Below are 24,318 nucleotides of genomic sequence, written 5' to 3'. Positions count from 1 at the left end.
TGCTCAGAAAGGGTTCCTGGCAAGAAAGCAGTGAATAGAAGCAATAGTTGGGTACCAAGTCCCAGAGAATGATGGGAGGAGGCATGCGCTGATGCTCACAGTTGGCGACTACATGAGAAGAAAAGGGATTCTCTGAACATATTAAAAACCTTAAATGCATTAATAAGTTAAATCAAACCACCACAGAAACAAGAAAGTTCAAAAAGAAAGAACATATGAAAAACAGATCAAGGCATGCAAAAAAATAGAGACTAATGATCTGCAAACTAGCTGATTAAACCAGAAAGTTTCCTAGCTTACATAGTCGTCGTCCGCTTGGTCCACCTCATGATCGCCCTCATCATTACCTTCCGCACCTTGTTGGTCCTCATCTTCGTCTTGTTCCCTGTCCTCCTCGCCACCCTCATAAAAATCCTCCTCGTCACCCCCATCAAAATACTCAACGTGTTGTCATCATCCTTATCAAAATCATCATCTTCATAATCCCCATTAAAATCATCAACTTCGGTAGAAATTTTTTCTATGGCCTGTTCGTAAGGGATATAATGGTAATCAAATAACGAACCTTCGAAAGTCATAAGTTTGTCGCATACTAAACGTACCCCTATTTTCTTCACCGGACAATGTGCAATAACATGGACCAAATCGCTTTCTTCCAAATTGAACTCAATTTCCGACAACGATAAATTTCCCAGCCAAATGATCTCTTCAAAGGAAAAAATATCTCCTATTTCGACACAAAAACTAGTACCCTTGGTGTGATTAATAACATAAATATATAACGTGCTGATATAATCACGAGGAACAAAAGCCAGGCACACAGCCAATGCTTTAGCATTACAACCAATTTCCGTAGGCATTTCAAAAGAGACTTGGGTACCCTCGTTGACATGATTGAACCAAGTGGGAATTTGTCTTCCTGTAAGAATCATGGTTCCACCTCCTGTCCATCCCTATACAATGTTGAACAACATTTGTGTGAGTAATACATACAAAACACACATATTTGCGAGGGAGGGAGGGGAGGAAGGGTGGTGTGGAAGAGAGAGAGTACCTGTAGCGTGCTATCCTTAAGAAGGAAATCTATGACATTGTTGTGTGTTATCATATTAAGTGCGAGTCCTGAGTTTAACGCACTATCCAAGCCTGGAAACTTAATGAGTTTCGGGGAAAAGAGAATCACCGTTGTCGACATGCCTGAAAAATCTGACATTCTTTCGAATGCAGAGCATTCGTCCATGTGTAGGAAACCCAAACTTTTTGGTAAATCTGTAATCTCGACAAGGTTTCTGCAACCATTCAAGGATAGTATAAAAAGCTTGGAGAGGCCACTGAGGCTTGGAAGGCTCCCAAAATTATTGTCATCTAGACGTAACTCCACTAAACAAGGTAGACTACTCCCAATATCATTATGCACTTCCTCTATATTGCTGTCCGCCAAAATTAAGCTTGTCAAAGAGCGTAAACCTCCTAAGGAAGGTAGCTGCAAAGAACACTTCAATTCACTCAAAGATAAACGCTCGAGCTTCTCTAGTTGTACGATGAAAGGTGGTACTTTTTTTATGTCCGTTCCATCTGCATAAAGAGTGACTAATGATGTCATTTCTCCGAAGTGCTCAGACAAGCTTTGGAATCTTGAACAACCATCGAGAACAAGAGTTTTGACAGATTTCAACTTGTAGAAACTCCTCGGAAGAGCTTTAAGCGTTTCACAGTCTTTCAAATTCACCAACACAAGACTCTTGAGATCTCCGATGGACTTGTGAACTTTAGCCAACCTTTTACAGTCTTTGAGTATCAATTTCTCAAGACTTGGGAATTTCGAAAAGTCTGGCGATTGTGTTAGATCGTGGGAGTGGCTGAGATTCAGAATCTTTAACTTATCAAGCAACTGTAAAGAAAAATCAAATTGAAATAAAAAATTTAAATCCAAAAAAAAGATACAAAGAGCATAAAAATGATTCCTAATTTGGTTCAGGTTACGCATTGTACTTACCCCAGAATACTCACAAAGAACTTGTCTGAGGCTGCTGTACTGCATGTCGATAGCGACTATGTTTGGTTGACAAAGTTCTATTGGTATGAACTCCAATGGGAATCCATGCCAGCACAACTATCTTAATTTTTTGGAAAGACATTGGTATCCCCCAGTGAGCCGAACGTAGTTTAGTTGGAGCAATCTCAGTCTCTTCATATTTGTAAACGCCTCAGTACTGAAAATAGTCTCTTTAAGACTCGGCAAATTCAAAGCCAGACCTTCAATTTTTTCAGTTCCCTGCTATCCGAAAAAACAGACTCCAAATAAGAGAAGGCTTTGCATGAAAAAAAGTTAGATTACTAACTTACATATGCTTACACGTTTAACATAAAGGTTGATTAGGAAAGTACTTACATATTTGTCTATCAATACATCATTTACATCTTCAGGATGCCACAATCTACTCCGTTCTCCAGGGAAATCGGGATTTTCTGCATGCACGATATCTCTGCCCATATCCCGAAGCAAATCATGCATCATAATCTTGTTTTCTCTATTAATAGTTACAAGGCACCGGTCAAGGAGGACCTTGATTCCTGTTGTTGCATAAAAGCCACAACCATCCAAGATTTGCACGACATCATTCTTGTCCATTCCGATAAAAAAACAAGCTATATCGAGGAATATCCGCCTTTTGTAATTATCATTTAGCCCGTCGTAGCTTATTTTCAGTTGTGCTTGAATTTCTCCACGAGGAATCATTTTCAATTCATCCAATATACTTTTCCATTCATCTACACTTCGTTTGAAAAGAGTAGATCCTAAAACTTCAAGAGCCAGCGACAATTCTCCACAGTAATTGACAACTTCTTTTTCAAGCACAAGATATTGGCTAGGACAACTACTACTTCTGAAAGCATGCCAACTTAGGAGCTCAAGAGCTTCTTCTTGGTCCATTACTTTCACCCGATATATCTTATCAACTGAAAATTCTTTTAGCACACGTTCGTTTCTAGTTGTGATGATGATTCAGCTCCCCGAGCCAAAAGAGTGGCAATTTCCAGCTAATTCGCGTAGCTGCTTCACATCGTCTACATCATCAACTATGACAAGTACCTTTAAGCCTCGAAATCTTTCCCTTACCAAGGCGGTCCCTGCAGCAACACTGCTTACCTTTGTCTTGGTTTGCAAGATATCGAAAAGAAGTTGTTTTTGCAATTTTTCTAGTTTCTTTTCCCTCACTTTTTCAAGGAAACTTTTACCTTCAAACCTTTCGTAAAATATGTTATAAATGGCTTTAGCAATCGTTGTTTTACCTATTCCACCCATGCCCGAAATTCCAATCACACGAACATCATATGAATCTCCGATGCCTAAATAATTACTAATATCTAGCCCTCGAGTATCTATTCCGACTTGATATGGCGCTACGTCAAAGTATTTGTTGTTCAACTTCGTAGTGACGTCATTGGTAATCATCCTGATAAACTTTGCTTCATGCCTGGCATTAGTCAAGTTGAGAGATGCTTCTCGTAGTGAAGATGATGGATCATCAGGGGATGATGCAATGACTGACAGTGATGATGAAAGGTCAGAGGGACTAACTTTTGATGATATAAAAGAGATTACCATTCGAAGGTCGAAACTTGCAAAGTGGTTTATGGAGCCCTTCCTGGAAGAGTTAATTGTGGTTTGCGTTGTGAGGGTTGGAATTAGGAGGTCAAAATCTAGGACTATCAGTGGTGGGAGCAGTACGGGCAGACATGGCGGCAACTGCAGCAGCTTTGGAAGCTGCGGCTGGTGCGGGGAAATTGATTGATACGAGTGCCCCTGTTGATTTTGGAACAGAGTCAAATCTAAAGCATAATTTTTAGCTGCCACTATCATTGGCTGCTCTTCAGAAGTTTGGAAAGGCACAGGGTGCTCAGAAAGGGTTCTTGGCGAGAAAGCAGTGAATAGAAGCAATAGTTGGGTGCCAAGTCCCAGAGAATGATGGGAGGAGGCATGCGCTGATGCTTACAGTTGGCGACTACAGGAGAAGAAGAGGTCTTCTCTGAACATATTAAAAACCTTAAAGTTAAATTAAACCACCACAGAAACAAGAAAGTTCAAAAAGAGAGAACATATTAAAAACAGATCAAGGCATGCAAAAAAATACAGACTCTATCTGCAAACTAGCTGATTAAACCAGAAAGTTTCCTAGCTTTGGTCCTGATTGCCTTCCGCACCTTGTTGGTCCTCATCGTCGTCTTGTACCCTTTCCTCCTCATCACCCTCATACGAATCCTCCTCCTCATCCCCATCAAAATCCTCATCATATTGTCATCATCCTCATCAAAATCATCATCTTCATAATCCCCATCAAAATCAACAACTTCGGTAGAAATTTTTTCTAAGGCCCGTTCGTAAGGGATATAATGGTAATCAAATAACGAACCTTCGAAAGTCATAAGTTTGTCGCATACTAAACGTACCCCTATTTTCTTCACCGGACAATTTGCAATAATATGGACCAAATCGCTTTCTTCCAAATTGAACTTAATTTCCGACAACGATAAATTTCCCAGCCAAATGATCTCTTCAAAGGGAAAAATATGTCCTATATTGACATAAAAACTAGTACCCTTGGTGTGATTAATAACATAAATATAACACGAGCTGACGTAATCACGAGGAGCAAAAGCCAGGCACACAGCCAATGCTTTAGCATTACAACCAATTTCCGTAGGCACTTCAAAAGAGACTTGGGTACCTTCGTTGACATGATTGAACCAAGTAGGAATTTGTCTTCCTACAAGAATCATGGCTCCACCTCCTGTCCATCCCTATACAATGTTGAACAAGATTTGTGTGAGTAATACATACATAACACACATATTTGCGAGGGAGGGAGGGGAGTGGGGTGGTGTGGAAGAGAGAGAGTACCTGTATCGTGCTATCTTTAAGAAGGAAATCTATGACATTGTTGTGTGTTATCATACAAAGTGTGAGTCCCGATTTAAACGCACTATCCAAGCCTGGAAACTTAATGAGTTTCGGGGAAAAGAGAATCACCGTTGTCGACATGCCTGAAAAATCTGGCATCCTTTCGAATGCAGAGCAATCGTCCATGTGCAGGAAACCCAAACTTTTTGGTAAATCTGTAATCTCGACAAGGTTTCTGCAACCATTCAAGGATAGTATAAAAAGCTTGGAGAGGCTACTGAGGCTTGGAAGGCTCCCAAAATTATTGTCATCTAGACGTAACTCCACTAAACAAGGTAGACTACTCCCAATATCATTATGCACTTCCTCTATATTGCTGTCCTCCAAAATTAAGCTTGTCAAAGAGCGTAAACCTCCTAAGGAAGGTAGCTGCAAAGAACACTTTAATTTACTCAAAGATAAGCGCTCGAGCTTCTCTAGTTGTACAATCGAATGTGGTACTTTTTTTATGGTTGTTCCATCTGCATGAAGAGTGACCAGTGATGCCATTTCTCCCAAGTGCTCAGACAAGCTTTGGAATCTTGAACAACCATCGAGAACAAGAGTTTTGACAGATTTCAACTTGTAGAAACTCCTCGGAAGAGCCTTAAGCGTTTCACAGTCTTTCAAATTCACCAACACAAGACTCTTGAGATCTCCGATGGACTTGTGAACTTTAGCCAACCTCTTACAGTCTTTGAGTATCAATTTCTCAAGATTTGGGAATTTCGAAAAGTCTGGCGATTGTGTTAGATCGTGGGAGTGGCTGAGATTCAGAATCTTTAACTTATCAAGCAACTGTAAAGAAAAATCAAATTGAAATAAAAAATTTAAATCCAAAAAAAAGATACAAAGAGCATAAAAATGATTCCTAATTTGGTTCAGGTTACTCATTGTACTTACCCCAGAATACTCACAAAGAACTTGTCTGAGGCTGCTGTACTGCATGTCGATAGCGACTATGTTTGGTTGACACAGTTCTACTGGTATGAACTCCAATGGGAATCCATGCCAGCACAACCATCTTAATTTTTTGGAAAGATATTGGTATCCCCCAGCGAGCCGAACGTAGTTTAGTTGGAGCAATCTCAGTCTCTTCATATTTGTAAACGCCTCAGTACTGAAACTAGTCTCTTTAAGACTCGGCAAATTCAAAGTCAGACCTTCAATTTTTTCAGTTCCCTGCTATCCGAAAAAACAGACTCCAAATAAGAGAAGGCTTTGCATGAAAAAAAAAGTTAGATTACTAACTTACATATGCTTACACGTTTAACATAAAGGTTGATTAGGAAAGTACTTACAGATTTGTCTATCAATACATCTTTTACATCTTCAGGATGCCACAATCTACTCCGTTCTCTAGGGAAATCGGGATTTTCTGCATGCACGATATCTCTGCCCATATCCCGAAGCAAATCATGCATCATAATCTTGTTTTCTCTATTAATAGTTACAAGGCACCGGTCAAGGAGGACCTTGATTCCTGTTGTTGCATAAAAGCCACAACCATCCAAGATTTTCACGACATCATTCTTGTCCATTCCGATAAAAAAACAAGCTATATCGAGGAATATCCGCCTCTTGTAATTATCATTTAGCCCGTCGTAGCTTATTTTCAGTTGTGCTTGAATTTCTCCACGAGGAATCATTTTCAATTCATCCAATATACTTTTCCATTCATCTACACTTCGTTTGAAAAGAGTAGATCCTAAAACTTCAAGAGCCAGCGGCAATCCTCCACAGTAATTGACAACTTCTTTTTCAAGCACAAGATATTGGCTAGGACAACTACTACTTCTGAAAGCATGCCAACTTAGGAGCTCAAGAGCTTCTTCTTGGTCCATTACTTTCACCCGATATATCTTATCAACTGCAACTTCTTTTAGCACACGTTCGTTTCTAGTTGTGATGATGATTCTGCTCCCCGGGCCAAAAGAGTGGCAATTTCCAGTTAATTCGCGTAGCTGCTTCACATTGTCTACATCATCAACTATGACAAGTACCTTTAAGCCTCGAAATCTTTCCCTTACCAAGGCAGTCCCTGCAGCAACACTGCTTACCTTTGTCTTGGTTTGCAAGATATCGAAAAGAAGTTGTTTTTGCAATTTTTCTAGTTTCTTTTCCCTCACTTTTTCAAGGAAACTTTTACCTTCAAACCTTTCATAAAATATGTTATAAATGTGTCACATCCCAACCCTCAAGCTCCAATGATATTGTCCGCTTTGGCATTCCCTGCCCGAAGGCAGAGCTACCGCACGGTTTTTGTTTCTGTGGACCGGTACTCAGCCGTAGCCAGCGCCTGCTCTCCCCTTAGGGAGTCCACAAAAGGCCTCATTGAAACTTAAGGTTGGCAATGGATATATAAGGCCCAAAGACCACGCCCTCACGGGCGATGTGGGATACTACAATCCACCCCCCTTAGGGAGCCCGACGTCCTCGTCGGCACACCACGACCGTGAGTCTGGCTCTGATACCAAATTGTCACATCCCAACCCTCAAGCTCCAATGATATTGTCCGCTTTGGCATTCCCTGCCCGAAGGCAGAGCTACCGCACGGTTTTTGTTTCTGTGGACCGGTACTCAGCCGTAGCCAGCGCCTGCTCTCCCCTTAGGGAGTCCACAAAAGGCCTCATTGAAACTTAAGGTTGGCAATGGATATATAAGGCCCAAAGACCACGCCCTCACGGGCGATGTGGGATACTACAATCCACAAACTGACACACCCCGACCGAGATCGGAGCGTGCTGGCCGTCACACGAAGGTGACGTAGCCATGTGTACGTGCGGAAGCTAATAAAATAGTAATAAAATGTACGAATAATTAAAAACTAGCATACAAAGTACTAGAATAAGTGCTAGTATGTGCGGTACAATTCCAGAGCAGGTCTATAGCAGCCCAACAAAAACGACAACAGTAGTATGCCCGAAGGCGACCCTACAAGGGTGAATGTCTGTCAGAAACGCCGAAAAGCCCTCTGGGGAAACCACCGCAACGGCTAAGCAACTAGAACCTGGAGGGGCGCAAAACAAAAGCGTGAGTGGGCAAAAACAAAGCTTTCGAAAACCATTTATAAAATACTTTCTAACCCCTCGCCGTAAAACCTGTATACTTCCCAGAAAATATATATACGCAAGTACAAGTGCTAAGCATGCTCAAATATATGCCATATGCTCGATAATATGCCATGCCGACATCTCATAAAGATATGCAAGTGCTCAGGTATAATCTTATCAACATCGTGTAATCTGGCAGCCGGAGTCACCTAACGTGACCTGTACGGCTGCATATAGAGCTCTAATCTCAATCTCAATATCTGAACCTGACCACGAGTCGGAACCACCTAAAGTGGTCTGTACGACAGGACTGGGTGTAAATAAGTGCTACGATCACGTGAAGCCTGGGCGAATAATCGCGGGTCACCTACAAGTCGGAACCACCTAATGTGGTCTGTACGACAGGCCTGTGCACCTAGCTTGGATCCAAGCTGAGCCTAAGGTGCGAGAGGTGAACATCACGTGAAAGCCTGTGCCCTGCTCAGGGCGGGAGCACTAACACCGGGGTGCAGGTTATGAGCTCTCTAAACATCTCAAACAACTGCTGAAAGTAAATGCGAATACCACTTACCTGGCACTTACCTGTGCGTCCACAGCACCCAATATGCATATATATATGTATGCCACTACTAATGCGTGCAACGATGCATAAACGATAATAATAACATGCATGGCATAAGGCAAATAACCCTTTTTAAATCAATTTCTGGGAATAAAAATGTATATAGGTATATACGGAAAACAAAAGCCCACTCACTGGTATGTAGAAGGGTCGTAGCCCCCCTGTCTCGCGTGTGCACGCTCGTCCTCGGGGTACGTGTCACCTAAATGCGAAACAACTATAAAAACGTTAATTTTAAAGCACATAACCCGTTTCTCGTAAAAACTTCTCATACATTGCTCAAAATGGACAAATGAATATACCAACGTGCTCTACACAACCTCAGGATCACAACCATATTTTTAAAATAATTTTTGGACCCCGCACGCGCCCCCACGCGCCAGCACAGGCACGGACCCACGCGCCCCCACGCGCGGCCACGTGCCAGGCACACTGACGGTGTCAACAGACGCCGTCAGGAATATTCCGTCAAACTGACGGAATATTCCGTCAAACTTAACCCCTGCCGTCAGGAATATTCCGTTAAACTTAACGGAATATTCCTGCTTCTTCTCCGGCCAGCCCCCCGACGCCGGCGCCGTCGCCGTCGCCGGCACCGTCGCCGGAAACCTGCAAATCGCTCTAACTCTCTCGTTTTTCCACCTTTTTCCACGTTTCTTGCACCAAATTAAAGCTCTAAACTAGTAGAACACAACCAAACACATTTTAAGGTCTAAAACTCACTAGATTATACCTGTGCAAGCTTCCCGAAACCGGCCAACTCCACAACCAAGGATCCTTACGTCCAAATTCAACCAACGAGCCACTCCCAAGCTCCTGGGAACCTCACAAACACAACCACAAGCTCAGAATTCCCTAAAACTCAATGTATAAACTTTGCATGAACAGTACTCAAAACGGAGTTTAAGAAATCGACGTGAAAACGTCGATGTTCTCACCTGAAAAGGATATATTCGTGCTCCCCTCGACCTCACGATCACAACTCCACCCTTGGTTTCCTCGATCTGCTACGCAATAATGGTTCTTGGTGTGTGTCCGTACGTACACAGTGGCAATGGGAGCTCGGGGGAGAGAAAGACAGGGAGAAGACAGAGGGAGAGAGAGACAGCAGTGTCAGTGTGTATGTGGGAGTGTGTAAGGTTCCAAACACATGCCCCAACACTCCAAACAACCCACAACGTGACAAAAATCGAACTAGGGGCAAAATTGTAATTTCACACGTACGTTTTTTAAAATCCCGGGACGGGATGTCACAAATGGCTTTAGCAATCGTTGTTTTACCTATTCCACCCATGCCCAAAATTCCAATCACACGAACATCATATGAATCTCCGATGCCTAAATAATTACTAATATCTAGCACTCGAGTATCTATTCCGACTTGATAGGGCGCTATGTCGAAGTATTTGTTGTTCAACTTCGTAGTGACGTCATTGGTAATCATCCTGATAAACTTTGCTTCATGCCTGGCATTAGTCAAGTTGAGAAGCAAAACAAAGATTGTTATACAACGAAATTGAACTAATTAATACACAAAATTATTTATCATGAATAGAGATTTTAATTAAGACATCTTTTTTTGAGGTGATGTGTTTAAACTTAGCAAACATCAATTAAAATTTAAATAAGAAACACAAACAAAAAAACCAGCATCCCTTCCCTCCGCAGCCAGTCGGCGGCGGCTTCCCAACTGTGATTAGTGTAGCCTTAACAGTTTAAGCTTTATTGTATGATTTTATTACATAGGCCTAAGAAATCGCATGATTCCAAATTAATAAGCAAAGGTACGTTAAAGCCTTAATTCATACGAAAAGAAATTAGTAAGTACCCGTCCAAAGTTTTTCTGAGATCCCAGCCAGACAAATTCGAAGCTTCAGTAAGAGCAGCTCTCCACCTCTCCACCTTTTTTTCATCTGTATGTTTAAGAAACGATTGTGCAAAACTACTAGTCTGTTTCCTGACATGCGAAGGATCAACGTCATAGAATATTGGCAAAACTAATTGCCCTAGCGTTCTTCTACACTCCATGATCTTAACCAGCTCCTCGAGACACCAGCTGGAGTCGGAATACCGTCTTGAGAAGACGATGATAGAGATCCTAGAACCCTGGATTGCCCGCACAAGTTCGGTAGTTATATCTTCTCCTCTTCTTAGTTCGTCGTCAATAAAGGAGTTGATTCCGGCCTTTGTCAATGCTTCGTGGAGGTGGCCCGTGAAGTTTTTACGTGTGTCTTCGCCTCTGAAGCTTATGAACACTTCGTAGAGCGAGCCTTTTGAGAAGGAGGACAAGGACGGGGAGGCAGAGGAGGACGATGAGGATGAGATTGAGGGTGAAGAGGTGGATGAGGTGGAGGAGGACGAGGAGGATGAGGTTGAGGCGGAGGAGGTGGAGGAGGACGAGGAGGATGAGGTTGAGGCGGAGGAGGTGGAGGAGGACGATGAGGATGAGGGCGAGGACGAGGACAAGGTTTTATCAGGGACGGAGATATTCATTTGGCGAAAGACGAGGCTGAGAGAGCAGAGGAGGAAGATGAGGACATCAAAGACAAGACCGGAATTGCGATGAGCATAGTGGTAGGACAGTAACACCAGCACCATAATTAACAACTTCCCTAAGCTCGACCAGTTATCCATTGCCTTCAATTTCTTTAGGCAAATTGAAGGTTGTTTGGCGATATTGATTTTCTTTTTTTCTACCAGAACTACTTTCTTCTTCTTATAATTAATAAATCCGCCTATGTGGCGGCGTAGTTGACTGAAGACTTGAGTATTGGTAAATTGAGTTAGGGTTTTACACCCTAAATTCTAGGAGGTGCTCTATTTTTCCACTATAATGCCAAATTCTACATGGAAAGTTGACTTGTGATTCTACACCCTAAATTCAACGAGGCGCCATTTTCATTCCACTTTAACGCCAAATTCTACGCGGTGCCTTATGGTTCACACAATGATGCATTAATTATACATTGAAAATTTACAGCACGCTTTTGGAAAATGTGATCTCTTGCATCCCCAAAGTCAATTTCAATCTGCATGGGAATTGACAATGTGTGTGTGTGTGTGTGGGCATTCATAATAATGCCAAGTTTTCAACATTTCTTTTATTCTACTGGAACTACTTATTCTTCTTATAATTAATAAACCCGCCTATGCGGCGTAGTTGACTGAAGACTTGAGTCTAGGTAAATTGACTTGTGGTTCTACACCCTAAATTCTAGGAGGTGCACTTTTTTTCCACTACAATGCCAAATTCTACACGGTAAGTTGACTTGTGGTTCTACACCCTAAATTCTACGAGGCGCCATTTTCATTTCACTTTAACGTCAAATTCTACTCAGTGCCTTATGGTTCACACAATGATGCATTAATTATACATTGAAAATTTACAGCACCCTTTTGGAAAATATGATCTCCTGCATCCCAAAGTCAATTTCAATCTGTATGAGAATTGACAATGTGTGTGTGTGTGTGTGTGTGGGCATTCATAATAATGCCAAGTTTTCAACATTTCTTTTATTCTACCGGAACTACTTTCTTCTTCTTATAATTAATAAACCCGCCTACGCGGCGCAGTTGACTGAAGACTTGAGTCTAGGTAAATTGACTTGTGGTTCTACACACTAAATTATAGGAGGTGCTCTTTTTTTCCACTATAATGCCAAATTCTACATGGTAAGTTGACTTGTGGTTCCTTATGGTTCACACAATGATGAGAGATTTTTCAGTTTATAGGAACACAGTCCAGTACACTACACCAGTTATAAAACAACTACAAGAGGGCTAGTTTGAAAATATCCTACTGCAAAATTTGATTTGGTTTGGACCAAATTTTGATTTAGATGAAAACTAGCAAGTGCTCGCGCGTTGCTGCGGATGTTTAAAATGTTTTGATAATATGTACATACAGAAAACATAATTTATTAAAGCTAGATTTCTATACCTAAGATAGAGGTTGACAATATTCATAATTATCAAAAGTTGGCAGTGTCCAATTGCTCACTGTTCAAATGATAGAGTTGCTATAAAAGCTTAATTCCGGTACATAAGTTCATAGTATCATGTACTCAAAATAATCATAGTATCAAAAGATTGGCAGTCTTCAACTGCTCATCGTTCAAATACAAAAATGTACATATGTCCATATCAGAAGGTTGGCACCGCACATCTGCTGTGTTTATGATTTTTCCTGTTCAATCTCTGGTCTTGCTTGTTTGGGAATGGCCATCCTTTTTCTTGGCCACCATGCTGTTGAATTGGTGCCTTTTGCCCAGGATTTTTCTCTTGCTATATATTACGAATTGGAATCAGTAAGAATTCCATATAAAAAACTAAATTTGTCAATCTATTTAACTTAGTGCGAACTTCATCAAACAACCAAGAAGTATAATCCAGCAAGGTTATTTTCTCTTTTTTTTTTAATCAAAATGAATTCTACTGTTCCCATCTATTTGCACATCCCTTTAAATTATCCAAAAACACAAAAGAAATATATCTTGATCCATACCAATTAATGATTTCCCATTTACTTAAGTCAAACATAAAAGCCAATGAACTGATGAAGGAGCTATTATTCAATTATATGGAGATTTACCTGATTGTACAAAAGGTTTGAAAATTACCGTAAAATTTGAAAAAAGAGATGAGATGGAGTGGAAATCACATACCAGCATCAGGCTTAAATTTGTAGTGTTCATCTGAGAGAGCAGTGATAGTCTGATGAGAGTTTAGGGAGAGAAACAAAATGCAAATCGTAAGAGTTTGAGAGAAACCGCTTGAGGGACACTGCAGATTGATCGTTGAGATTTGAGAAACTGAGGAAGTAGCAATTTGAGACGAACTGCTTTGCATCAAAACGTGTTGGAGTTTCTCTCCTCCGCGTTTGAATAGAAGAGGTAGTTTCAGAGCTGTCTGCAATTAGTCCTATCAGGAGCTTCTGCACTGGTTGATGTCTCGGTCTTTTCCTTAGTCGCACGTGCATTGTAGACTTGGGTAGATGAAAAGTAGAAAGAAAATAAAAAAATAAAGTCAAAGTTACTACTTCACTATCTATGTTGCTTCATGTCCCACGCATAATAAGAATAGTGAATCATTTTTCATCTCGTGCACTGGTTTGTCATTGTCATTCGAATTCACAAATCCATTTACTCCGAATTTCTTAGTTATCACCAGGGAAAGAATGTTATAAGCAAAAATCTATTTCTAGGTTTTCCCACTAAACTACCTGTTAAACCAATCAAAATGGGGAAAAATTATATATACCTTTGTCAAATGTCTTGGGATTCAAGTCCACCGACTCCACCCCAATACTCATTGGCGCCCCAGAAATCTTGCACCTTCAGTAGCCAAGATCATGCATGTATCAGTACGAATACGGAAGAGAAAATAAATGCAATTTATTAGAATAAAGAATATGGGATCAACAAAGTTTGTCCAAACTTACAGTGAGGCCAATAAAGAGCAACTGAAGAAAATTTTTCGTTTTGCTACATGAGAGGGGCACCCAAAAATCCAAACATGTCGATACGGCACAACTAAGGATGCAAATTTTATCCAACTAAGCAAGGGGCTTGATCTTGGAAAGACGGCCAGAATGAACAACAATGTATTCACTTAAGTAAAAGTGCGAAGACAGTGATTGGTGAACGTTATTTCCCAGCTGGGTTAGTTTGGCTATTCCTTTCTATTGAAAAGGAGTCAGCTGTCTGCGTGAGTCACCACATTTTGCTTCATGGCAAAAAATTTGAGGGATCAATAGTGTATGGCCTTGAATCCCAAAAGGAAAAAATAACTCAACTAAGCATATATAATATTAAACATATAAAGGGTAAGATCAACCACATCCCATAGGAGAACAATTAAACGCCACTCTCTCAGTTTCGAGTACAACTGCACTTTGTGATTAAAATTCACATATGTTTCACATATGCTAAGAACTAACGTTCCTGTACGTTTTTCATCTCGAACGACATTTGCAATCTACTTTTCGATTTCAAACCTTAATTATTCATTGCCCATTAAGAAATGACTATATTGCCCGGATACTCTACTCGTAGTTTATAAATCTGCAATTTTCAAACCTTAACCTTAAACATTTATCATGCTGAAAAAAAATCACTTAAGCATCTTAGTTGGATTCCCTACAATTTGGTGGAGGTTGAATGGATTTTTCCTCCCATTATACTCTCGGAAAATATAAATAATCATTGGAGACCAAGCAACGCACACTCATAAATAAAAGATTAGGAACCTTTGGTTAAACATAATGCATACAGAAGAATAAAATTGACAGAAAACAGATCGATGCACAGAGAGATAGAGGCTTAAAGAGAGAACTTACATCAGCCGTGCTCTCAAATACATATGGTAATCTGCATACAAAGAAGCATAATATTGAAACAGTTATAAATCATCCTATTCAAACAAATCAAACGAAATGCATAAAGATTACCTTAGTTTCTGATTCTATGATTTTGTATTTGACTCCACCTCCACGTTGTTCTTTGGTTGTCTCTTTTACCGAATTAAGTAATCGACTGAATTACTTAATTCAACTGAATTTAATCAGAGAGATGAAAGCTTCAGTATAAAACATATTTTATGCTCTAAATCATCAGTAACCTCCAAGAACCTAATTGTCCGATAAACACTCTAGCATTAACTACCCAAGAATTATAAACATGCTTATTGCCAAAAATGATAAACATGTTTACCTTGACTTCATTTTTAATGGCATATGTAATATACTTTCCATCTGCATTAAAATAACCTTCTTCCCTCTCCTCGTTAATCAAGTTGAAAGGTTCTGTTTGAATCCCATCCGCAACAAGGTCCTTGTAATCCTGCCAAAAGATACCACCAATCACTGGCTGTCACTTCCGTTGATCCAATTAGCAGAATATCCAACAATCTCCTCGACTGAAAAAATTCTTGCCAATTCAGAAAAGAACTATTCCAAATTACGGATGTACTCGATTAATTTAACCAAGAATATGCACGGCACCACCACTATTAAGAAGCATCAACATACAAAGACAAAAGTTTCTACAATCAGTTGTTAAATTGCAACCACAAACATGCATAGAAAGAATAAAAATGACAACAAAGATGGCAAAACAATTAACCACACATGTTGTTTATCCAAAAATGCTGAGAGCTTATGCTTCTGTGACACAACGAGCTTCCTGCGTCACATACACTAGATCAAGTTGGTGTCATGACATGATGACATAAATTGAAAAGCAGACAAGATCAAGAAGATCCAAAATTATTGATATATAATTATAGTAAATAATTGCACATCAAAAACTCTAGAGGAAGATAGATGAATCTCCATATCAGGAAACCAAAGAACATGACGCTACTAAGGACTGTTGCTTCACATGCATATCTGCTACTATTTTAAAACAATTATGTTAGAACAAGTATAAGAGAGAGGAAAAAGTACTACAGAACCGAAAATGAAAAGGGGGAAAACCTGGAATGCCATGCAGTGCCTAAATCACTACTTGGCAACAAAAGCGCCCCGCTATGCTTCATGACGTCACTTTCAAAACTATTATCCAAGGATAACGACACATACAAAGACTTCTCATCCCCAGATACATTTGATTTGCTGTTAAGTGCCTTATATTGTCTACTTGCTGCCATAAACGCATGCTTAGCGGCCTCATATAACGGAAAAAGAACTTGCGTTGAAATCCCCAACTTATGATCCCTATTCCAAAAAACTGAGTTGCCATCAGCTGAGTGCAGCACAGTACTGTCATCAGATGAGGGTGAGGAATGGCCTGCCTCTTTATTCAGCTTCGAAAACTGGGACGGGTGAAGAAATCCCACTTCATCTCTGGGTTCAATCAAGAGGAAAGAACAATATATAAGACGATGGAATTACTACATATTCCGAAAACATAACTGAGAACCCTTCCAAAATAAAAAAAAATAAAAAAAGGGAACACCTCGACACAAAATTATAATGCACTCATAATTACACACACACACACACACAATTCAAAAACTTTCAGCATAAGAATACGGCATACTTGGACATTTATCGAAATTCCAGATTCAGTAACAGTAATGAACGAACACTGAATCAACATTTTGAATTTGAACTAAAACTGAATGGACATTTTCCAAAAAATATCAAATCCAAGTAAAACCAAGCTGTGACTTTTACACACGCATGGATCAATCCATTTGGGATCAAATATCTGTACTTTTCGACACCGAAATTACACTTTGTGAAGGTACACCAACCAAGCACGAATAAAACCTATGTATACAAAACTCCATGGGGCATTTCATCAAACACAAAGTCTGCGTCTTTACTGAAAACAGAGAAGCTAAACCTGCAATCACTGATTATCTACTAACATACAAGTACGAATGACTTACATTTGGGGATCGGATTCCAAGATACGTTCGAATTGATTCAGAAGATCAACCGTGTCCGCTTCGGAACGACGCAGCTCCTCTCCTTCCATATTTTCTGTTTGTTTCCCGAGAAAATCCAAGGGAAAAGAAAACCCGAGGGAAAATGACAGCTTTATACGATGTTGGAACAAAATGGTAAATTAATTAAAAAAGAACTACGGGGAAGTTTTTTATTCGTTGTTGCAATAAGTTGCAGGAAAAAGTAATGATGCTGGCCGTAGATGATTCAGTTTCGGGCCAATGTCACACTGACACGTATACACCCTTCTTCGACTTTCTTTTCTTGTATAAAATTTTGGAGCTGCTATGGCTATTCTCTCTCTCTCCCTCCCTCTCTCTCCCCTCTGAGCATCAATCGACGAAGGATTTTCTCTCATTTTCCCTCACTTTCTCCCCCGTTTTCTCTCTCGCCAAACACTCCAATTCCTCAAGGATCTGAGGTTTCTTCCACTTCAAATCTCACCTTTTTTTTTTTTCCAATCGGGCAAAAAGGCATTGATTTGAAACGAATATTATAATAGAAAGGAAAGCGTTTGGGGGATTCGAATTTCCGAATCTAGGGTTCCGTGATCTGTATATGCGTCTCGATACTATGGAAATCGTGGTGGATGCGGCGTCGTTTGACGCCGAGCTGTTGCAGCTCAATGAGGTGTCCCCTTTGGCCCTCAAATCGAATCCGAGCTACGTCGAGTCGCTGTTCGAGCAGTGGCTTTCGCTTCCCGATACTAATCGCCTGGTACTTGAAAACCCAAATGTTTTGTCTTCAAAATTTGAAATTTTTCGTGTTTTCGCGTTGTTTTGGTTGTGCATCTTCTTGGGTTTCGACGGTTTTATGGGTGCATTTTTTGGTTTTTGAATTTTGGTGAGCTTTGTTTTTAGCTGTTGAATGAAAATTTTCTGTGTTTTTTCATGTGTGTATGTTTTGGGATACACATAATTTGCATGGATGTGTATATCTGTTTGTTCTAGCCTGTGAAAACAGCATGAGAGCTAAGAAATAATGATGCTGAGTTGATTTTAGTATATATTGATTTTCCTGCCCATGGTATTGAATTTGTTCGGAAATGATGACATTGCGATTAATGAAGCATTAAAGGGCACATTTCAGTATGGAAAAAGGGATGAAAATTGTAAATTGTTAGCAATGTTCGAAATTACCTAATGCCTTAAAGTAGTTACAAATTTGTAATTAGTTGTTGGAAATGCAAAAGTTTATTTAATTAGGATACCTATGATTTACATACTACATATTGTTTCATCTTTTCTGATGCATGACAGTTTTTTCATTTTCCCTACTTTATGGTTGCAGGTGACACAACTGCTAACTGAAGCAAAGGCAGGTAGGCCCCTGAATGTTCAGGGAAATTCTTCTAGTCCACATGCCACTGCAGGAAGTACTTTGCCTTCTATGTTTCCAGCAGGCAGTGCACCACCACTGTCACCAAGAAGTTCATCTGGATCCCCTCGCATTATGAAACAGAGGATTGGTCCTTCTCATTTAGGTTCTCCCCTGAAAGTAGTTAGCGAACCAGTTAAAGAAGTGATACCTCAGGTTTGACAAATCCTAATCCTTTTCGGCAATAAGGTGGCACTATTTTTTATTTATTTTGTTATGCGTTGTATTTGTCATTTGAACTATCTAGCTGTAATGGTTTTCTTTAATTAGAGGGAAAGGTAGGTTATTTTTTGTAACTTGGATTTTGTGCCACTTGCAGTTTTACTTTCTAAATGGTCGCCCGCCTCCAAATGAACTAAAAGATCAATGCTTATTTAGAATCAATCAGTTTTTCTCTGGCAACTCAGACGGACTGCAGATTCATGGTGAGATATACTTAAGATATGAGTTTGTGTTGTACAACTAGAATTAGCATTTAACTGTCTCCTTGGTGTATCAGAATTTAAATCAGTTGCTAAGGATATCTGCAAGCTGCCCTCATTCTTCTCCACATCTCTTTTCAGAAAGATTGATGCTAACAGCACTGGATTTGTAACAAGGTAATATTCACTTTTTGTCATTGCTTGTGAAAGGGTGTAGTTTCGAAGTTGTTATCCCCACCCCTTTCAATATCTTTCCTTGCTGTGGTTTATCTTATGTAACCACAACTATTTTCCTCTACTTTTAAAATGTCTCGATTCTTGTTCACCAACTCTATTACCCCACTTTAAGGTGCATGAATCTTTCTGTCTGAAGTGGATTATAAGGGTTGATTGCGGAGAAGGGGTCAAGTAGCTTTCCTGGAGGCTATTTTTTTTTTTCTGAGCTGACTTGTAGCCAACTCTTGGTTTAACTAATGTTGTGACCTCACCTGACTATAAATTCTGGGTGGCCCCTGCTCTAGTCATATTTTGTTTCTTTGGTTCTTTCTTTACCAAAGAAAGTTCCTTAGTTTTACTTTCCTCTGGACTTGTTAATTCTCTTGTTATTGAAGCTCGGTTGTTTCCTTTGCAAACCATGCTCTTACTTTTTCCTACTAATTTGTTTGTAGGGAAACATTTATTGATTATTGGGTTGGTGGAAACATGTTGACGATGGATGTAGCTACTCAGATCTATTCGATCTTAAAGCAACCAGATCTCAAATATCTCACTCAGGTTTTTGTTTTGCTTTATTTCTTTCCGTCTTTTATGTTTATTACAAATTTGTGTACAACCTGATATCTCTACAAAATCATCATACCATTAAATGCAATGTTGATTATTATAATTAGTACATTTGCTGCAGTAACGAGTATCTAAATCCTGTTCCTGCTTCATAACAGGATGACTTTAAACCTGTCCTTCGAGAACTTTTGGCAACTCATCCAGGGTTGGAGTTCTTACAGAGCACGCATGAGTTTCAGGAAAGATATGGTTTGTTCTCCACCTACAATCAGCCTTTTCTTAATACCATAAGTTTGTAGAGTTTCCAATCCCCTCTCTCCCCCTCCTTTCTTCTCTCCCTTCCTCTCACTTATGCTGTTTTGGTGTTGCATTTTTATTCTGGTTATGATTGAAGCAATTCCTTTCACATGATGCACACGTTAACTTGAGATATTATTGCAAATGGTCCAGCTGAAACTGTAATATACAGAATATTTTACTACATAAATAGATCTGGGAACGGTCATCTCACACTCAGGGAGTTAAAGCGTGGAAACTTGATTGATGCAATGCAACATGCAGATGAAGAAGAGGACATCAACAAGGTTTTGAGGTAAAGATTCTGGATACAGACTTAGTCTGTGTTACTATAGACTATAGGGTCTGGCCATTAAAATTAGGGATCATTATGCCTGTTTTCTTTCACACAATCTGGAATAGTTTGCAAGAGTGTGTTCCTTACTGCATGTTTATGTATGATATGTGATATCAGTGACTTTTGTTCTAACTTTTTCTTTCTTATATAATCTGTTACAGGTACTTCTCTTATGAGCACTTTTATGTGATATACTGCAAGTTTTGGGAGCTGGATACAGATCATGATTTTCTGATCGATAAAGAGAACCTGATCAGATATGGTAACCATGCACTTACCTACCGGATTGTTGACAGAATATTTTCCCAGGTTTGTCATGAAGCTTTTGTTTACCAATTTTAAGAAAAAGATTCTTTCAATAAAAGGTTAATCCTTGATCTCTCTCTCTCTCTCTCTCTCTCTCTCTCTCTCTCTCTCTCTCTCTCTCTCTCTCTCTATCCTTCCCTCCCTCCCTCCCTGACACAGACATGCATTCTCGATTATGTATTTAATGAGTTTATTTTTGGCTTCTCAGGTCGCAAGAAAGTTTACTAGCAAGGTTGAAGGAAAGATGGGATATCAAGATTTTGTCAACTTCATTCTCTCAGAGGAGGATAAATCTTCTCCGCCTAGCCTTGAGTTCTGGTATATCTTTACCTCTTATCTTTTTTTCAGTCAGTAACTTGCTTCTCAAGATGTAGTGGTCAAGTGTAATTATGGGTAATGCAGCAATATAAGATAGACGTCCAAGTGGAACATATGTGCTGGGTAGTTCGACAGAAAAAATGGAAAGATTACAGAATATGCAAAAATGGGTTTCCACATTGTTGTATTAATTTTTGAATCAGCCTCGTTGATTCAACATTCATTTAAAGTCAGCCATGCATTAACAAGAATTAGGCTAGTCAGGAACTAATCGTGATTTATTTCTGAAAAAAAATAAAGATTAAATTAATCATGGGATGTGTGAAATCAGTTGCATAATAATTGTATACAAGAATTATTAGGTGGAAACTTTGTTATTTATACTTCATGTAGAGTACTGATAACTTTTTCCCTGAAAACTTTTTAAATAAAACCGTTACTATGTCCTGCTTTCAGAGGCAGTTCGGAAGATTCATTGTTCTTGTTAGGTTTTGATCAGATTTGACTTTGGGATGGGACACAGATCGATATTTGAGGCTTCAATTAAGTGTATTTGAATGTGCAACCTCAGTTTACTAAGTGGTGGATGGAGGGATCTACTTGATTTACCCTTACACAGTTAGTTATTCTATCAATTGTGTAGTAGCTGTGACACTACATTGTTCATGTTAGGTTCAAGTGCATAGATTTGGATGGAAATGGAATTTTGACGCGGAATGAACTGCAATTCTTTTATGAGGAGCAATTGCATAGAATGGAATGCATGGCCCAAGAACCTGTTCTGTTTGAGGATATTTTGTGCCAGATAATTGACATGATTGGACCAGAGGTTTGCCTTTTTTGACTGGAGCCTTTTACTGTTATCTTTTCTTTTTTGGATTAAACTGAATTTTTTTAAACAAAACCTAAAAGTACAAGGTCAAGGTCAAGTAGTCCTTATTGGAATAAATTGTAACCCCTCTTCCTTAATTGATGATTATGTTGCTGGCATGTAACATCCTGGAAATAAGCATCCTCCGAGGTTTATTGCCCCAAGAAAATTGTTTAAAAGAATGGAATGCTCTGCAGTCTGTTAGATATAGTTTTACTGTGGTTGACATGAAGCGTTGTTATTGCAGAATGATAGCTATATCACACTCCATGATCTGAAAGGCTGTAAACTTTCAGGAAGTGTTTTCAATATCCTTTTCAACCTTAACAAGTTCATGGCCTTCGAAACTCGTGATCCATTTCTCATTCGTCAGGTACATAGAACAGTTTTTCCTCTTATCATTTGAAGTTTGAAGATTCCAGATAAACATGTAGTGGATTGCATTTCTATTGCTGGTAACAGCCTTGCTGATGTTTACAGGAACGTGAGAATCCAACCTTGACAGAGTGGGATCGATTTGCACATAGAGAATACATCAGACTTTCAATGGAAGAAGATGTTGAAGATGCCTCCAATGGAAGTGCCGAAGTTTGGGACGAATCACTAGAGGCTCCCTTTTGATTCAACTCAGGTAACCTACCTAGGTTTGAAGTCAATAAATATGGCATAGCTTTATTTTAACTTATTAACCGTTCCATTTTATTTTATTACATTCCTACGATGGGCTGATGAGTAAATGATTTAAAACATGTTATTAACCTCAGTTTCTTAGACTCTGCATATCATGTAGTGGAAACAAATGAAAATTACAATAGATGCAGATGCTAAAATCTCGTCAATACTTTTAATCTAGTTTGCATAAACAACTTGTAGGCATGTATGACGAAGCTCTGTTGTTTGACTTCATGCGGTAATGGATGTTTACTTATGTTATATTTGGTTCTTGAGATACTATCTGAGACACCAATACTAAGTCCCACACTCATCGCATGAATTTTGCATGGCTACAAGTTGTTTATTGTTTTTTGCACAATTTATTTTTCTCGTCTCCGTTGCCTATGGAAATTCCACCTGTGCATTTGTCTGTCTTTGCAGGAATAGGGTAGGTATTTTCAGTTTCTTCTTTAAACTGGCAATCAACAGAACTGACGACTCATAGAATTAGTATATCGAACGAGCTGTTGTAGTGCAGACACCTGCACTTTTGTTAAGGGTAAATTCTGAACTTGGTGGTGTCAAGGTACCTTTTTCCAGCAGTAAAATGAATTCTGGTCCACGCGTGCATGAATTGAACAAATGATGGGTCAGAATGGAAGGCCGTTACATCAAACCGTAGCATTCAGAATCGCTGTCTGCTCATGATTAACCACTGCCAGTTGAATGATGATAACATCCGTAACACTCAAGCTCTCTCCTTTTAGTTCAATTTGTTACCTCAAGTTGTAAGATATCACTTATTTAAGGTTTTCTTAATTTATTTTGTCATAATGATTGGTTGTTGGCCTACTTTCATTTGTAAAATTCATTAGGTTGTGTCAAACTTTCTTTGTCAAGCAATTTTGGTTCGGATTTTGGTTACTATCAATTGATATTCATGGTTTATAATCTTTTCGCATTTGTTCGTCGTATTGCACGAACTAGTAAGATATTGACCTGATATTCTGAGTGGATGCAATCGATTTCTTTCGTAGAATTTACCCTTGTTGCTTCAGAGTGCCACCCGATGGGTTGATAATGTGATATCTCTCAAGAAAAGTGGGTTTTCGCTCGGTTTTCTTCACCTCCTTTTCATCCCATTACAAGCCATTCTCCCAAAACCGAGCGAAAACCCAAGCAAGAGTGAATGGTCGATGTGAAAACGCTTGCGTGCTATGGAAGAATTGGAGAATTTTGCCTCAACTTTTCTCAAAATTTCGTACAAGCAGCGTTTTAAGTGTAAACCAACAAATCAAGGGCTTACATTTGTGATAAAAACCCTTAACAGAATGATAAATCCGACCCAAAAAAAAAAAAGGAGGCCAAGAAGTGCTTTCTTCCTTCCGAGCTCAGAATAAGCGTAAGCAAAACATTGCATGTGAGATGAATCAAAGATGAGAAGAAGGTAAGTATCATGAAAGCATATTTGTGCATCTGTGGAGCTATAAATATTTCCAAATTGTAATACCTTGTTTGGGGCAACATCCCTGACCCTATGAAATATTGGATCCTTAATAGTGGCATTCAAAGCAGATTCTGCCCCCCTACATGTAGTTGGAAAAGCAGTTTATGTGAGTGCAAAAGTGTAGGAAGAACTGGAACATGCGCACAGCGGACGACTGCACTGGCTCGTTAGCAAAAGAGTGAGTGCGATCAAATCAAAAGAGATTCCGTCCAATATTTTCTCTAGATCAGACCCCTAAACGCATCTGAATGAAAAATATATGCAGATATAGTTCACGCAGAGATTACCGATCGAGGAAATGGTATTTATAATAGAACAAGATAACATGTTTACGAATGAATGACCAAAACTATCCACAAAAGTCATATCTGTATCCA

The 24,318-nt window shown here is 39.4% G+C and overlaps 3 protein-coding genes and 1 pseudogene across 5 annotated transcripts; 1 reads left to right on the top strand and 3 right to left on the bottom strand.

Annotated features, from left to right (window-relative positions):
- Window positions 1-296: 296 nt before the first annotated feature.
- On the bottom strand, window positions 297-3,610 carry LOC137745404 (disease resistance protein RPV1-like; annotated as a pseudogene).
- A 462-nt stretch (window positions 3,611-4,072) lies between these two features.
- LOC137745770 (disease resistance protein RUN1-like) lies at window positions 4,073-11,314 on the bottom strand. Its single transcript, XM_068485779.1, has 6 exons — window positions 10,446-11,314; window positions 9,876-10,083; window positions 6,244-7,122; window positions 5,846-6,124; window positions 4,904-5,740; window positions 4,073-4,803 (listed from the first exon to the last, which is right to left on the bottom strand). Exons 1-6 carry the CDS (start codon window positions 11,249-11,251, stop codon window positions 4,153-4,155), a joined length of 3,660 nt encoding a protein of 1,219 aa, XP_068341880.1. The 5' UTR covers window positions 11,252-11,314; the 3' UTR covers window positions 4,073-4,152.
- A 1,303-nt stretch (window positions 11,315-12,617) lies between these two features.
- On the bottom strand, window positions 12,618-17,187 carry LOC137745302 (uncharacterized). Of its 3 annotated transcripts, none has more exons than XM_068485235.1 (9): window positions 17,012-17,187; window positions 16,092-16,460; window positions 15,328-15,456; window positions 15,066-15,168; window positions 14,955-14,985; window positions 14,058-14,341; window positions 13,877-13,950; window positions 13,282-13,601; window positions 12,618-13,208 (listed from the first exon to the last, which is right to left on the bottom strand). In XM_068485235.1, the coding sequence occupies exons 1-3, from the start codon at window positions 17,098-17,100 to the stop codon at window positions 15,405-15,407; spliced, it is 510 nt and encodes a 169-aa protein (XP_068341336.1). In that variant the 5' UTR covers window positions 17,101-17,187; the 3' UTR covers window positions 12,618-13,208; window positions 13,282-13,601; window positions 13,877-13,950; window positions 14,058-14,341; window positions 14,955-14,985; window positions 15,066-15,168; window positions 15,328-15,404. The 3 variants fall into 3 exon arrangements, with proteins under 3 accessions (XP_068341336.1, XP_068341335.1, XP_068341337.1); XM_068485234.1 differs by having other exon boundaries at window positions 12,618-12,901; XM_068485236.1 differs by having other exon boundaries at window positions 12,618-13,601.
- Window positions 17,188-17,379: 192 nt separating this feature from the next.
- Window positions 17,380-23,385, top strand: LOC137744880 (serine/threonine protein phosphatase 2A regulatory subunit B''beta-like). The gene is made up of 13 exons (XM_068484690.1): window positions 17,380-17,786; window positions 18,360-18,602; window positions 18,766-18,871; window positions 18,946-19,045; window positions 19,537-19,642; window positions 19,810-19,900; window positions 20,102-20,243; window positions 20,447-20,594; window positions 20,800-20,909; window positions 21,582-21,738; window positions 22,028-22,153; window positions 22,261-22,411; window positions 22,876-23,385. The coding sequence occupies exons 1-12, from the start codon at window positions 17,628-17,630 to the stop codon at window positions 22,399-22,401; spliced, it is 1,629 nt and encodes a 542-aa protein (XP_068340791.1). The 5' UTR covers window positions 17,380-17,627; the 3' UTR covers window positions 22,402-22,411; window positions 22,876-23,385.
- The last annotated feature ends 933 nt before the right edge of the window (window positions 23,386-24,318 follow it).

This window comes from Pyrus communis, chromosome 9, assembly GCF_963583255.1.
Source record: "Pyrus communis chromosome 9, drPyrComm1.1, whole genome shotgun sequence".
Classification (NCBI taxonomy): Eukaryota; Viridiplantae; Streptophyta; class Magnoliopsida; order Rosales; family Rosaceae; genus Pyrus; species Pyrus communis.
This window is presented reverse-complemented; position numbering and strand designations above follow the sequence as displayed.

Excerpts from the sequence above, each read along its gene's own strand:
- LOC137745770 (XM_068485779.1), bottom strand. The coding sequence starts at position 11,251 with ATGGATAACTGGTCGAGCTTAGGGAAGTTGTTAATTATGGTGCTGGTG. Across the intron at positions 7,123-9,875 it reads AAACAACGATTGCTAAAGCC|ATTTATAACATATTTTATGA; the intron begins ATTTGTGACATC and ends GGGATGTGACAC. Across the intron at positions 5,741-5,845 it reads TTCTTTGTGAGTATTCTGGG|TTGCTTGATAAGTTAAAGAT; the intron begins GTAAGTACAATG and ends TTTTCTTTACAG.
- LOC137745302 (XM_068485236.1), bottom strand. The coding sequence starts at position 17,100 with ATGGAAGGAGAGGAGCTGCGTCGTTCCGAAGCGGACACGGTTGATCTT. Across the intron at positions 16,461-17,011 it reads TTGGAATCCGATCCCCAAAT|AGATGAAGTGGGATTTCTTC; the intron begins GTAAGTCATTCG and ends GATTGAACCCAG. Across the intron at positions 15,457-16,091 it reads GGCACTGCATGGCATTCCAG|GATTACAAGGACCTTGTTGC; the intron begins GTTTTCCCCCTT and ends ATCTTTTGGCAG.
- LOC137744880 (XM_068484690.1), top strand. The coding sequence starts at position 17,628 with ATGCGTCTCGATACTATGGAAATCGTGGTGGATGCGGCGTCGTTTGAC. Across the intron at positions 18,872-18,945 it reads AGACGGACTGCAGATTCATG|AATTTAAATCAGTTGCTAAG; the intron begins GTGAGATATACT and ends TTGGTGTATCAG. Across the intron at positions 20,244-20,446 it reads GACATCAACAAGGTTTTGAG|GTACTTCTCTTATGAGCACT; the intron begins GTAAAGATTCTG and ends AATCTGTTACAG.